This window comes from Peromyscus californicus, unplaced genomic scaffold (assembly GCF_007827085.1).
Source record: "Peromyscus californicus insignis strain IS unplaced genomic scaffold, ASM782708v3 Scaffold_8__1_contigs__length_139910024, whole genome shotgun sequence".
NCBI classification, from domain to species: domain Eukaryota; kingdom Metazoa; phylum Chordata; class Mammalia; order Rodentia; family Cricetidae; genus Peromyscus; species Peromyscus californicus.
This window is the reverse complement of record NW_026294606.1, coordinates 2,654,041-2,669,344: the sequence shown is the minus strand read 5'-3', so window position 1 is coordinate 2,669,344 and position 15,304 is coordinate 2,654,041. Positions and strand designations below refer to the sequence as shown.

At 37.2% G+C, this 15,304-nt stretch overlaps 1 protein-coding gene across 2 annotated transcripts; it reads right to left on the bottom strand.

Annotated features, from left to right (window-relative positions):
• Nucleotides 1–6,056: 6,056 nt before the first annotated feature.
• Nucleotides 6,057–9,708, bottom strand: LOC128104082 (cathepsin R-like). 2 transcript variants are annotated; one of them, XM_052728842.1, is made up of 7 exons: nt 9,583–9,708; nt 9,174–9,296; nt 8,929–9,078; nt 8,246–8,470; nt 7,457–7,619; nt 6,716–6,833; nt 6,057–6,219 (listed from the first exon to the last, which is right to left on the bottom strand). In XM_052728842.1, exons 1-7 carry the CDS (start codon nt 9,706–9,708, stop codon nt 6,120–6,122), a joined length of 1,005 nt encoding a protein of 334 aa, XP_052584802.1. In that variant the 3' UTR covers nt 6,057–6,119. The 2 variants fall into 2 exon arrangements, with proteins under 2 accessions (XP_052584802.1, XP_052584803.1); XM_052728843.1 differs by having other exon boundaries at nt 9,174–9,293.
• Nucleotides 9,709–15,304: the final 5,596 nt, after the last annotated feature.

Here is a 15,304-nt window from a genome sequence, read left to right as displayed (position 1 = left end):
ACACTGGCTTCATAAAGCATTTAGCAAATAAGGAACAAGGGGTTTGGATTTGAAAGGGAGTGAGCGGGTGAAGTGCACAAGAGTTGAATAAAGAAAGCGAAGGTCCTTCTTACATTTTCTGTTTTGTTTAATAATTTGAGTATCATTAATGTTATTTTTTAAGTTCTGTTAATAGTCTTTAGTTAACCCTCTGCCCCTGTTTTTTTTTTTAAATGGGTAGCGGGGTAAGACGTTTTATTAGATATTCATTGTAGCTTGAACCTGATTGCTGATAATCACTCTGTTTAACAATTTTTGTCTTAAATTTGGTAAGTCTTATGCATCTAGATATTTATCCATTTTTTATATTTGTAATATAATGAAATAGAAGTTTTACTGCTTTTTATGTTGATTTTTTTCTTTTATTGAAAATCAATTTTCTTTCACACAATGTATCCTTTTTATGGTTTGCTCTCTCTCTACTCTTCACAATTTCTATATATATCCCTTGCCATCCCATCCACCACCTTTCTTTATCTCATTGGAAAATAAAAGGCATTTAAGGAATAATAATGAAATTAAATTAAAAATTTAAAAAAAAGACAAATCAGAAGAGGAAAAACAAACAGAAAGAATGAGAAAAAGCCGAGATAAGACATAAACAGACACAGAGACACAGTTGTCCATTTTCCCTGTTAATTGGTGATTGCATTTAGATGACCTTCATATCTGTATACATACATTTTAGGAAGATTCTATGGTATTAGGTTTCCATGCTACCGTTCAAACAGTCTTTCATTTTAACGTCTCGCCATATATCCCGCTCTCATCCCTTCCCCCATTCATCCCCCTCCCCATCTTCTCTTCCCTTTTCACCCCTGCCCTCCATTACTAAGGATCACATTTTCCCTTCCTAGGGATAGCTATCAGCTCCCACCTCAGTTCCTTGTTCTATCCCTACTCATGATGTTTCTATGGGTGGTAGATTGCTTATCATCTACTTCACATCTGCATATTTGCAAATCCATATTATATTTGTCTTTCTGGGTTTGGGATGGCTCATTCAGGATGATTTTTTTCTACTTCCATCCATTGGCATGTGGATTTAATGATTTCATTTTTTAAACAGCTGAGTAGTACTCCATTAGGTAAACCTTCCTTATCCTTTCATCTGCTGATGTATATCTCAAATGATTAAAATTTCTGAATATTATGAATACAGCAGTAAGCACCATGGTTGAGCAAGTATCTCTGTGGTAAAATGGAGTATCATTTGGTCATATGCACAATAGTGGAATAGCTGAACCATGAGGTAGATGGATTCCATCTTCCTGAGTTATCACCACACAGATTCTCATAGTGAATGTACAAACTTGAAGACCCACCAGCAATGGGTGAGAGTTCTCCTAAGTCCACATCGTCACCAGCATAACCTACCTCTTGTTTTATTGATCCTAGAAATTCTGACTAGTGTAAAATGAAATCTCAAGGTAATTTTGATTTGTATTTCCCTGATTACTAAGGATGCTGAACATTAGTTTAAGTGATTACCAGACATTTGAGGTTCCTCTTTTGAGAATTCTCTGGTTAGATCTACACCGTATTTTAAAATTGGGTTAGTTGTTTTCCTGATATCCAGTTTCTTAAGTTCCTCATATATTTCGGATGTGAGCCCCCTATTGGATGTGTAATAGGTTAAAAAAAAGAAACTTTTCCCATTCTATAGGCTTCTGCTTTGCCTGAATGATGGTGTTGTGATACCTCCTGTAGATCTTTCTTTAATTAGCCAGGATTGTTTTAGCTACCCTGGGTTATTTGTGTTTCCACATAAAGCTGAAAATTGACCTTTGAAGTTTTCTGAATAATGATGTTCATATTTTTGTGCAGATTATATTAAATCTGTATATTGCTTTTGGTAGAATAAATATTTTCACTGTATTAATTCTACACTATCCATCAGCATGGGAGATATATTCATCTTCTCTCCTATATGACTTAACTGTTTTTAAATCATGCAAGACTTTTACTTGCTTGATTTGTTACCTCTACGCTATTTTATATTTTTGAGGCCACTGTGAAGGGTATTACTTCTGTGATTTTTTTCTCAGTCTAATTGTCATTTGTATGTAAGAGGGCTACTGATTTTTGTGATTAAATTTTGTATCCTGATACTTTTCTGAAAATGTTCATAAGCTGTAGGATTTTCCTGGGGGTAATTTTAGGATCACTTATATATACTATCATATTACATGCAAATACAGGTGTGTTGACTTCTTCCCTTCCAATTCATACCAGTTTGATAACTTCAGTTGTCTTGTTGGTATAGTTATGACTCAAGTGTTATATTGTAGGTATGGAGAGAGTGGATAACCTTGTCTTGTTCCTGATTTTAGGGAAATTGTTTTGATTTTCTCTCTTGTCAGCTATGGGCTTGCAGGAAAATGCTTTTATTATGTTGAGGTATGTTCCTTATATCCTTAATCTCTCCAAGATTTTTATCATGAATGGGTGCTAGATTTTTGTCAAAGACCTTTTCTGCATCTGATGATATGATCATGTGTTTTTCATCTTCCAGTTTGTTTATATGTCAAGTTACATTTATTGATTTAGATATGCTGAACCATCCTTGCATCTCTAGGGTGAAGCCTATTTGATCATAGTGTATGATTTTTACATAGATATGTAAATCTGTGTTCTACCAAATTGGAATTGGATTCAGTTTACAATTGTTTTATTATTTTTGCATCTATATTCATAAGGGAAATTTGCCTGCAACCCCCCTTATTTGTTTTCCGTTTATGAGGTTTAGATACCAGTATAATTGTGAACCCATAAAAATTTGGGCCAAGTCCATTCTGTTTATATATTTTGGAATAGTTTGAGGAGTATTGGCACTAACTCTTTGAAAGTCTGGTATAATTCTGTCCTACAACGATCTGGCCCTGTGCTGTTTGTTGGTTTGTTTGTTTTTTGGTTTTTTGTTTGTTTGTTTTAGGACTTTTGATCACTGCCTCTCTTTCACTGGAAGATATGTCTATTTAAAGTGCTATTTTTAAAAATGATTTTAAGGTGATTTAAGTTTAGTAAGTAATATGTTTCAAGAAAATTATCCACTTTTTTAAAAAAAATTCCAATTTGGTAGAACACAGATTTTTTTTTTCAAGACAGGGTTTCTCTGTGTAGTTTTGGTGCTTGTCCTGGATCTCCCTCTGTAGACCAGGCTGGCCTTGAACTCATAGAGATTCACCTGGCTCTGTCTCCCGAGTGCTGGAATTAAAGCCGTGCACCACCACCACCCAGTTAAGAACACAGATTTTTAAAGAATGTTCCTATGATTCTCTGAATTTCCTCAGTGTCTGTTGTTATATCCCCATTTTCATCTCTAATTTTCCTAATTTGGATCATATCTCTCTGCCCTTTAATTAATTTGGCTAAGGATTTGTCAATCTTATTGATGTTCTCAAAGAACCAACTCTTTGCTTCATTGATTTTTTGTATCATTTTGTTATTTTATTTTATTGATTTTAGTCTTAAATTTGATTATTTCTTGACATTTACAATTTCTAGATGTGATTTCTTCTTTTTGTTCTAGACCTTTTGAGTATGCTGTTAAATTATGATTATGAAATCTTTCCAATTTCTTTGTGTAGGCATTTAGTGCTGTGTAGTTTCCTCTTAGAATGTTCTTCATTTTGTCCGATATGGTTAGCTATGTTGTGAATTCATTTTCAATTCTTGAAATTATCTAATTTCTTACTTAATTTCTGTTTTGAAACATTTTTCATTCACTAGTGAGTTGTTGAGTTTCCATTAGTTTGTAATCATTCTGTTGTTATTGATATCCAGCTTTAATTAGTGGTCAGATAGGATGGAGGGTATTATTTCGATTTTCTTGTATCAGTTGAGACTTAATTTGTGTTTTAGTATGTGTCCAGTTTTGGAGAAGGTTCCATGGAATGTTGAGAAAAAAAGATATATTCTTTTGTGTTGGAGTAATATTTTCTATAAATATATGTTGAATATATTTGGCTTATGACATCAGTAAGTTCCAGCATTTCTGTTTTCACTTTCTGGGTAACTTCTCTATTGGCAAGACTGGAGCATTGACGATGCCCACTATAAAGTGTATAAAGGTCAGTATGTGATTTAAGCTGTAGTTGTGTTTCTTTATTAACTTTGCTGCCTTTGTACTTGATGCACAGGTGTTAAAAATTGCAATGACTTCTTGATGAATTTTTCATTTGATTAATATGTAATATACTTCATTATCTCTTCTTCTAGTTTTGGTTCAGTCTATTTTGACATATACTAGCTGGCTACACCAATTTGCTTCTTAGGTCCACTTGCTTGGAATATCATTTTCCATCTTCTTACCCTGAGACGATCTCTGTTCTTGATGTTAAGGTGTGCTGCTTAAATGCAACAGAAGGATGGATCCTGTTTTGCATCCATTATGTTTGTCTGTCTTTTTATTGTGGAATTGAGATCATTGGTGGTGTTTGTTATCAAGGAGCAGTGTTTACTGATTTCTGTAATTTTAATATAGTACCCACCCCCTTGATTTGCTTGTCTTGGTTTATTTATTACTTCTGCTTTCTTGGGTATCTATTAACCTCTTTGGGTTGAAGTTTTTCTTCTAGAGCCTCGTATAAGTCTGGATTTTTATATAAACACTGATTAAATTTTGATTTATCATAGAATGTCTTTCTTTCTCTGTCTGTTGTGAATGAAAGTTTTGCTGGATGTAGCTGTCTAGGGAAGCATCTTTGGTCTCAAAGAGTTTAGAGAATATCTGTCTTGGCCTTTTTGCCTTCTAGAGGCTCTATTGAGAAGTCAGGTGTTATTCTAAAGGTCTATCTTTATATGTTACTTTGCCATTTTTCCTTGAAGCTTTTAAAATTCATTCTTTGTTCTGTTTGCTTAATATTTTGGTTCTTATGTATTGAGGGGAATTTCTTTTTTGGTTCAGTCTACTTGGCATTCTGCATGCTTCTTATACCTTGACAGGCTCCTTCTTTGATAAGTTATGGAATTTCTTCTCTGATTATTTTTGTGGCTTTGGCATGAGTGTCTTCTCCTTACCCTATTCCTACTATTCATGTATTTGTTCTTTTCATGGTATGTGTTGTGAATTCAGTTTTTTAGATTTAACATTTTCTTTGACTTATGTATCCATTTTTTGTGTATTGTCTTCAATTCTTTAACATTCTTTCTTCTGTGTCTTATATTCTGTTGATGAGTCTTACCTCTGAGGTTCATGGTCAAATTACTATTTTCATTTCCAGTTTTCCCTCAGTTTGCATTCTCCTTATTGGTTCCATTTTTACTCTTAAGTATTTAACTATTTTATTTATTTTCTTTCACTGTTTCTATCTTTATTGATTTCTTCCTTTCTTCTGTAAGGAACTCTATCATACTTATAAAGGCTGTTTTAAGGTCTTTATCTTATGCTTTCAGCCATGTTGAATTTAACAGGTCCTGTTGTAGTAGAGTTACTGGGCTCTAGCAGAAGCTAGTGCAAGGTTGAAGTTATAGATGAGATAGAATGACAGCCCAACACTATGCAGAGGAAGGACACGTGGTGCCATCTCACTGCACAGCATGGCCAAGAATTGAAACTGGGTAAATTTGTGTCAACTAAAAATGTCAAAGCAAAAAATCTTCATATAATCTTTCTGGGCGGGGTTGCTGGTGGATAAATAGAACCCTAAAAACAAATGACAACCAATGGTAGAATGCATCCATCACATGAGTATAAGAATGAGTAACCCACCCTTTCTCCTGAACACTAGCACTTCGTTCACTCCTGAATTTAAGATGAATTGTGTGTTTGACCACCAAAACAAACTCCAGGAAAAAAGAAAGAAGACAGAAATTATGCTTGAATTTTAGTGTTTTACTTGCACAATCATTAAAACTGAAAGAAATTGCTGCAGGAACCATGAATATTCCTTAGTGAGAGCAACAGTTATATGTTCATAATGTCAAATAACTGAAAGCTAAGACAATTCACATGGCAATGGGGCTCTACTGGAACTCAGCTCTTTAATACACCAGGGAAAGGCTGGTCACTGAAGCAGATGGCATTATTCAGGAAATGCCGTCACCTGCCAAGTACTTCCTTGTCACCATCAGGCTGCTCACACGATGGGATAGTCAGCATATGAAGCAATTGCACAGTGGTTGTTCCGGTCTTTGGAAATCTTCATGTATCCCTGAATGCCCCATTCGTCACCCCAGCTGAAAGAAATTGTGGCTTCCATTTAGTAGAAGAATAAAGGCATGAAGACATTGTAGTTTCCGTCTCCATAACACAAGTTCTTGGACATGAACACAGGACATACTTGGAACAAATAGGCTGGCCAGATTAGACAGTGAACTCCTACATCAGTGAGAGACACTGCCTCATTATAGAAGTTGGATAATGATTGAGAAAAAACTGGTGTTAACATCAGGCCTCTACACATGTCCACTTGCACACACATGTATCCACAGACATGCAAACATGTATATATGTACATACCACTTATACATGTACAAGGGAAAATGAGAACAGGTTTTTTTAAGAACAGAGAACTGTTACAAAGTTCTCTAGGGAGCTATCCAAATACTGACTGCAACAGACAATCTCTTTATGAGTTTTCTGGAAGGGTAGCCAGTGTTCTTAACCACTGACTTATCCCTCTAGCCCTTGGAATTTTAAATATATGTTTGTTTTATTTTTGGCGGGCCATACCTGTTTTTGACCAGCCAGTATTTTGTGCCATTAGTTTCTTCTCCCTCGTATCCATAACCAACAACCAGAACCACATGATTCACTGTTGTGTTGCTGCATTTTTTGTCATGAAGAATACCTGAGAAATAAAATGGAAGCTGGTGTGAGATGCCCATGACACCTGACTGTGACCACTGCCACCATAGGTAACTATAGGTAAGCATTTTCCAAGATCCCTGAAATGATATAAAGTACAATCAGACCTCACAGTTGGATGAATTGTTACCAAGATTACTAACATATATAGGATTTCACAGAAAACTCAAGAAATACAAATGAGCATAAATTTGTTGAAACACATTTATCTATGTGCATCTAAGATGACTTCTTGGAATCTTATGTTTTTGCTACTGCAATTTCATGCAAAGTTAAACTCACAAGTTATAAATTGCTTAATTCAAGATGTTCTGTTATAATTTGATTTTAGATAATCAGTCTCTTTATATGTTTAAAACAGCCAACAAATGGAGAAAAACTGAAAGATTATATGAGCAATAAATTTTATGAATTATAACATATTAACTTGCATGTAGGGGTCATATCAGATGAAAAACCTAACTCAGTATTATTGAATGAACAGGAGGAAAAAATCTAGAAACCCAAATGTTCATATCACATTTTATACATAAAAGTGAGCCCATGAATATGTAGTGGCACAGGGATATCACAAGTTTTTTTTTTAATTTCATAATATATGCTAACCTCTCTTGTAGAAAGTGAACAAATTAGAGGCAATATGAACTCCAGCAGAGATGGGCCCAATAGTTGCTACAGCAGCCATTAGACTATCCTCATTTTGTGGGAGGGATACAAATCCTGTGATTTTAGCAGCAGAATTCTTTGGATCATACCTGCATGGTCCTTCCTTTAAAAAACAAAGAGTTAAGAGACTCAGTTACGGCCGGGCGGTTGTGGCGCACTCCTTTAATCCCAGCACTCAGTAGGCAGAGGCAGGTGGATCTCTGTGAGTTCAAGGCCAGCCTGGTCTACAAAGCAAGTTCCAGGAAAAGGCTCAAAGCTACACAGAGCACAGAGAAACCTTGTCTCAAAAAAGCAAAAAAAAAAAAAGAGTCTCAGTTACTTCCACCCAAGTCCTAGAGGGCAAGAGTCACAACCACAGCACTCTTCCCTTTGCAGCTGAGCACACTCAAGTATGGGCTGTTATAAACATCTCAGGAAGTGAAATGCTACTGGGAGATTTGGAACAGAAAATTAATTCTCATAACTTCAGTGATAACCAATTGGTCTTCCTATCCATAAGAAATATTAATGGTGGAAAAATCTGTTTAGTATGTACAATAGATTGCATATTCTCCCTGTGCACAGAAGCAAAGAGAGCTGCACCAAATTCACCCCACCAGAAAGCTATGCAAATGTCAATATGCTTATGACAGCATTGATGATGTACAGAGTGATTCTACCAACTAATCTCAGCTCTGAAGACAGTCAGTTATCTCTACAGTAGTCCCACAACATAGGAGGTCCACTTACTCTTCCTTCATATGGATAGGTTGCCTCAGCCTCCACACCTCCGTTGTGCAAAACATACTCATAGCCAATGTACGGATCACCCCAATCACAGCCATTATTGCCATGTGGTTTAGAACAGTCCACTAGGTTCTGAACACTCAGACGGGTGAGGTTGCCAGTTTTTTTGAACATCTGTCCTTCTATGGCACCAGTCACAGCAAAAGCCCAACAAGAATTACAATATTCCTAAGCAGGAAATAAAATACAATCATCCACAAACAAATACTAACTATACTGTCAACATAGACAGCATAATAATTTATGAAAATTATGTACTAGCAGTTGACAAATACCTAGGAAAGGATGGTTAGTCTCCTAGAGAACATGACTTCTGTCACTTTGCTCATGCCCCATTGGATGTCCACACACATGAACATTTGAGTAGGACCTATTGGTTTTATGGATTATTAATGACAATAAAATGGGACATAAATTATACAAAGAGATGGGGTAGAAGCTAATAATTAGAGAGTGTGTGTGGTAGATTGCTAGAATCAATAGACACTGTAAAATTGTACGAAGCATTCAAAAAAAGAATATTATTTTAAAAATGAACTTCAGATCTCTCATTGTGCACACAAAAGTACCAAGTCCTTTTCCTCTTCAACATAGTTTAAGAATATGGGCTTGTAATACTGTCATACCTGGTCCTGCACAGGAGTCACATAGCCTTTCTTTCTCCAATCCACAAATTTGGGGAGAACACCACCAACTTCACGCTTCCTGATGCTTTTCCCCTTCCTATGAGCCCGGACTGGAATATTATTCATTTTTTTCCTGAATTCTTCCACAGTCTTCAAGGAAAAGTCCATAAATTATTTATAAAACAAAGGACTACATGTAAAGCACTCAAGAGAACACAGTATGAAGCAATCCATGTCATACTCACCATGTCACCAAAGCCATTCATTTCCATGGTGAAGCCATTCTTACCCAAGCTGTTTTCCCAATTGTGACGTTTGATCATTTCCATGTTTTTTTCCCATATTGATCTCTTTAGTTCTTCTTCCTCCTAGAAATGAGAATAGTTATTTCTAATTAATTTCTGGACAAGCTGACCAAGTAGATTTGCAGTTACAGGTAAATAAAGGCCAAGGGGAGGGATTTCAGTATACTGTAGCCACACAATCTCCACATATTGAGGAAAAGGGGATCAGGCCACTGTGTGCTCACAGTGATTGTGATTAGATAATCTCTTAGTGGGGCATGAGGTCTTTGACTGTTAATGTGCCTTGACACTTGCAACAGCAATGTCGATTCACTCTGAGGCTCTTCTGGACAGTTTCTAGGTTACCAACCATGCTGTATGATTTTTCATATTTCATCTTCCATTCTTGCCATTCAACATCCAACCTGGGATCAAGGGCTAGGACACCTGAAGCCACTTCCAAGCACAGGATAGCCAGGAAGAAAGCAGGAGTCATAATTCAAGACCTGGGTTGGAAAAAAGAAATTAAGACATGACTATATTTAAACATTTAAAGAAATATTTTATGAATGATAAATTAAGTAATTTATGGTCAATAAAATTTTTTGAAGTATTCTTCCAAATACTACCCCAGAGACTGTAGAAAAGGCTGAGAATGTGTTTGAACCAAATCAGCCACTGGTTCTTATTAGATCAAACATAAAAAATGAAGAATACATGCCCAAAATTCTAGCAATAAAAACTTCAGGTGTACTGCTTCTTATTATTTCAGAGAGCTCTCCATACATATGGAGGACCAGATGCTAAAAACAACCGAGAATATAGAATATCACTGATTTGCAATTTATATGATGTAAAACTTCCGTTATGTGGTATCAACTCCTAGTTTCAAGATGAGCTCAAAGTATGGGCCACATGGTATCAAATCCCTTTTTAATATAACACAGGGTTAGGTCTTCTTGTCTTTTACCCTTCCCTTCTTGAATGGAAACTTTGTGAAATGTCTTCTATAAAGAATGTAGTAAGAATCAGTTACTATTCCTTCTGCCCTACAGCTAAGACCATGAGACCAAACTCTCTTCTAACTAGGTCAACTAGAATGGTGTCACATGGGGAAAGCATATAAAGTCAGATCCAGGAGTTCAGGTAAAGTACAACAGAAAACTACTCATGGGATTTCATGTTCAGAACTTTCTGGGTCTCTAAAGAAATGTCCCCAAAGTACCTGAATAGGGACATGCTGCACATGTCAATTGAAAACACATGCACAAAGAGATTATGTGCAATTAACAATCTCTATTGTCCAGGAAGTGACAGTGATGGTTACTGGTGTTCAAAGGACCAGATGTAACACTCTATGGACAGACCCACATTTGCACTTAACAGGAACTTATACAAATCCGGGCCCAAGAAGGGCCTGATTTCCTCTTTGCCTTCTTCACTCCTACACACAGCAGGGCTGCTGAGCCTTAGAATATATTCTCCTTTTGAGGGATCTGTCCCATCCTCCATAGAGTCTCTTACGGCTCCCCTACAGGGCTACATCCCATACTGCCTTTGCATTGGCAGGGCCTCACCTGTGGTGACTTCTGCTGCTTCTATGTGTTCCACAGACTCAACTCTTCAGAAATTGCTGAGGCCCCGGGATCTGGCCAAGCAACACCTCACTCAGGGTTTAAATACCAAATATGTATACAGTTGTCGCCTCTCTTCAATCATACTCTTCTTTTGATTGGCTGTGTTGGTTACTGAAGTAGGCCTTCAGGCACTAGGACTTCAGGCTTTTTCTGAGATATAATCTCAGCTTGTCCCTGTGGGGTTGGTGTAGGCTTCCTCTGTGGACAGTGGGGAGCTGAATTTGTTAACCTTGTCCAAGGAAGTTAGATAAGAATCCTGTAGGCCTTGGATCACGTTATACCTAACATTTTGTTAGCTGGTTATGTCCCTGGAAAAAACTGTGAGATGTTGTACCAGAACAGTTTAGAATGGGAGGTTTTGGTTACCATCCCTTGTGTGGGCTTAGTTAGTACATTATATTTTGTGTTTAGTCCCTAACTATGGTGTGATCCTGTGATAACACAGACCCTGAGATATTCTATTAACCTGTATCAGGGTGATATTGAGCTGGATAGTGATCCCCAAAGTTGATAGTGATATTCAAGTTGAAGCCTAAGAGGGGATGTGAATGGTTTGATATGTGTGAGGTTCTCTAGAAACTCTGTAATTTTTTTCTCTTTTGAGAGTTATACTGAGCAGTCATCTAGAAACACCATCTCACCTGTCACTCTTTATTACGGCAACATACAACTGGATGTTCCTATATTTACCATTTACTGGTGTACTTGGGGATACCCACATTGTTTTGCAACCAGCACAGGAGATATTGAGAAGGGTTACTTTTCAAGGTGTCTCTGGATATTGAACAATAATTCTCTACTCTCCCTCCTATGGTGATATTTTATTTGTATTAAAATGTTATTTGTATGTTAATAAATAAAGTTGCCCAGGGGTCAGAGCTATTAGCAAGCCATAGGAAAGCAGGGCAGTGGTGGCATACGCTTGTAATCCCAGCATTTGGTAGGCAGAGCTGGGTAAGTCTCTGTGTGTTCAGGGATACAGCCAGTATTGGATACACATGCCTTTAATTTCAATACCAATCATAGAAAACCTGGAGACCTATACAGACAGGCCGTGACGAGGCAGTCATGTGGTTGGGTTTACAACCAATGAGAAGGCAGAACAGGAACTCTATATAAAGACTTTAACACAGGGGTAGCTCTGGTTCGGAGAGGTAGGACCACTGCAGGAGGAAGGGTAAGGTTTTAGCTCTTAGCTCTGACCTCTTGGCTTTCTTCTTTGCATTGGTTCTGCATCTTATTTAATAAGAAGGTTGGTTACATCTACACCCTCCCCCTCCTTTAGTCATCAAATACAACAAGAGATGGTGAGTTGTTGAAGCTGTTGGACCTCTTCAGGCCCAAGCTAACATACTTTCCAGACTTTGCAAGGGTTTCTCAGTAAATAGCATGTTTACATTGATAAATGAGTTACAGGACTGCCCTGGTTCAAAACTAAGGAAGATGCCGAAGGTTTAGGTATTACAAACTAGAGAAATGATCCCTGAAAATGCAGTCATAATGTCTAAGATATTCGGAAGCTTCAGATCATGAAGTTGCTCCTATTCCAACTTCAATACTATTCTGTTGAAGCCTTAATTTCAATGCATGAATATCATTCCAATGTTTGACAGATATCAACACATTTAACAATCCCCTTGTCCATAGTGATGCACATCTTGGAAAATATGTTACTTTCCTGCAGACAATATTACAATTAATATCATTGCCCATGTGTGTTATGATAAAGGAAAAACATTGTAATGAATTAACTTCTAAAAATAGAACTTCCTGCAGAAAAAGAGATGATCTCAAGTCTGCTTCTACACATGATTAAAAATGTCCATTCCCTCAAAATACACATCATGCCTCACTTCATAAGGATGATGTGGCCTCATTGGTTATTTTAGTATTTGCTTGGGATATGACTACATATAAGATTATTATCTTTACAAACTTAGAGTGGCATTATTGCCATCATCATGTTTATCAGCACCTTGGTAATTATTACTGAAATATTCATACTGAATTGGGAATCCATATTCCAAAAATTTCCAAATATGCTAGATACAATTTTTAATAGAATTTATAGTAACCTTGGGAAATAAAACTTACAGATCCATTGTATAACTAGAAATACCTCACATTTTTCCTCAGTATTTACCAGGCTACATATATACTCTGTGGTTCAATTTTTTAACAAAATTGTGAATACCATATATTATCTCTTTTGTCTCTCTCTATGTGGTATATTGTAGCTAGAGTTTTCCTGCCTGGCCCACAGTCGGGACAAATCTCTCTTACCCTCCAGTCCCACAGCCGCTCAGACCCAACCAAGTAAATACACAGAGACTTACATTGCTTACACACTGTATGGCCATGGCAGGCTTCTTGCTAACTGTTCTTATATCTTAAATTAACCCATTTCTATTAATCTATAAGTTGTCACATGGCTTGTGGCTTACCGGATCTTAATAAGTTGCTTCTCCTCATGGTAGAGGCTGGCAGTATCTCTCTGCCTTACCTTCCACTTCCCAGAATTCTCTTCTCTGCTTGTCCTGCCTATATTTCTTGCCTGGCTACTGGCCAATCACCATTTTATTTACACAGAGTGATATTCACAGCACTAGGATATGTAAAGTATATGAAGCAGTAAGGAAATTTGAAGTCAGGATGGTGGCAATGGAGGAGAATGGTCTAGATTTGGCTTTGATGCCATCTATCAATCTCTATTTCTGAAAACACCCACAGAATCACTGTACTAAGGCAATTTTAAATGTGTTGTTTCTTTATGGAACTGTAGCTAGAGTTTTCCTGCCTGGCCCACAGTCAGGACAAATCTCTCTCACCTGCCAGTCCCACAGCCTCTCAGACCCGACCAAGTAAACACAGAGACTTATATTGCTTACAAACTGTATGGCCGTGGCAGGCTTCTTGCTAACTTTTCTTACAGCTTAAATTAATCCATTTCCATTAATCTATACCTTGCCATATGGCTCGTGGCTTACCGGCATCTTCACATGCTGTTTCTCATCGTGGTGGCTGGCAGTGTCTCTCTGACTCAGCCTTCCACTTCCCGTCTTTTTCTCCTCCTTGTCCCACCTACACTTCCTGCCTGGCCACTGACCAATCAGTGATTTATTTATTGACCTATCAGCAACACATTTGACATACAGACCATCCCACAGCATGGAACTCCAAATTTTCCATGACTCATCCCCATGGAACCTGGACTGGAATTAGCCAATTCCTAAGATTTTAGAACCCTGCTGTTTGCTAATTCACATGACAAGAACAATATAAGTGACTCTGGAAAGCCAAAAGAAACAGCAAGATTCTCTTGCCATTTTTAATGGGAAAACCAGGGGTTTATGCTTTGGTTTCATAACAAGTAACCATTGCTAACATAATGGTGAGTATTGTGTTAAGCACAACTGAGTCCTAAAAACCTGACTGGCATGACTAGGAAATATAGAAATACCAAAAACTGAAGAAACGACACACACACAGAAAACCTGTAATGGGGTGACGTGCTCACTCTGATAGAATACATCTATAATGCCACCCAGAAACTCAGCACATTTATTACATGAGCATCAATGAGAGGGATTAGGCAGTTTTTGTGAGAGGTCTTGTTGTGGAACATTCTCAGGTTTTAAATGTCAGTGAGGAGGGAGATGGTGTTAATAGTATCTGCATACACTGGTTTTAGATGAAGGTCAATCATTCATCAGCTTTCCTACTTTGAACAGAGGAAAGCTTTGCCATAGCCCTTCTCTGAACAGAGGGAAAGTTGTTTTTTGTTTTTTTGTTTTGTTTTTTTACATTTGCAAATGTCTGAGGCATTGGGATTTTTCACATGCCTGTGTCAAGAGCACACATTCAGTCAAGACTTCATCTACTCTCCAGAATGTTAGTAAGTTTGTTCTTGTAAGTGTGATTTGAGTAAGCTGTGACCAACAAGTACTTGTTTTGCTTCTTATTCTTGTGAATGAATTCAAAATATGACTTTATCTGTGGAAGTCTCTGACTACCTTATATGTTATCAAGCACCAAGTACAGTGTCTTCTACGTGGGCAGTACTCTGACATTTATTACCAGTAACCATGAGAACAGTGCTAAAAGATGAGAACAGAGCACAGAGAAACCATTTTCTTGACAAGACCCAGGTACAAAAGCAGCATAGTGTGTCTTCTTCAAAGAGAAAATAATTCCTACCTCAATGGGGACTTTCTCCTCATCAGTGCTAATCACAATTTCCCTTTATAGCCATAATGGCTTTTCTGAACAGACATAGAGAAATTCTTTGTGATGGACTGGGTTCCTACCTTTATTGCAGGTCTCTATAATCTGACCTAAATTCCCCAGAATCTGTCAATCAAATAAAAAAAGAAAAAAGTGGAAGTCTCAGTGCAAGAATATAAGCAAGTAATTCCTTGATAGAGGTCCGGAATTCTAAGACAAGAGCAAACGCTC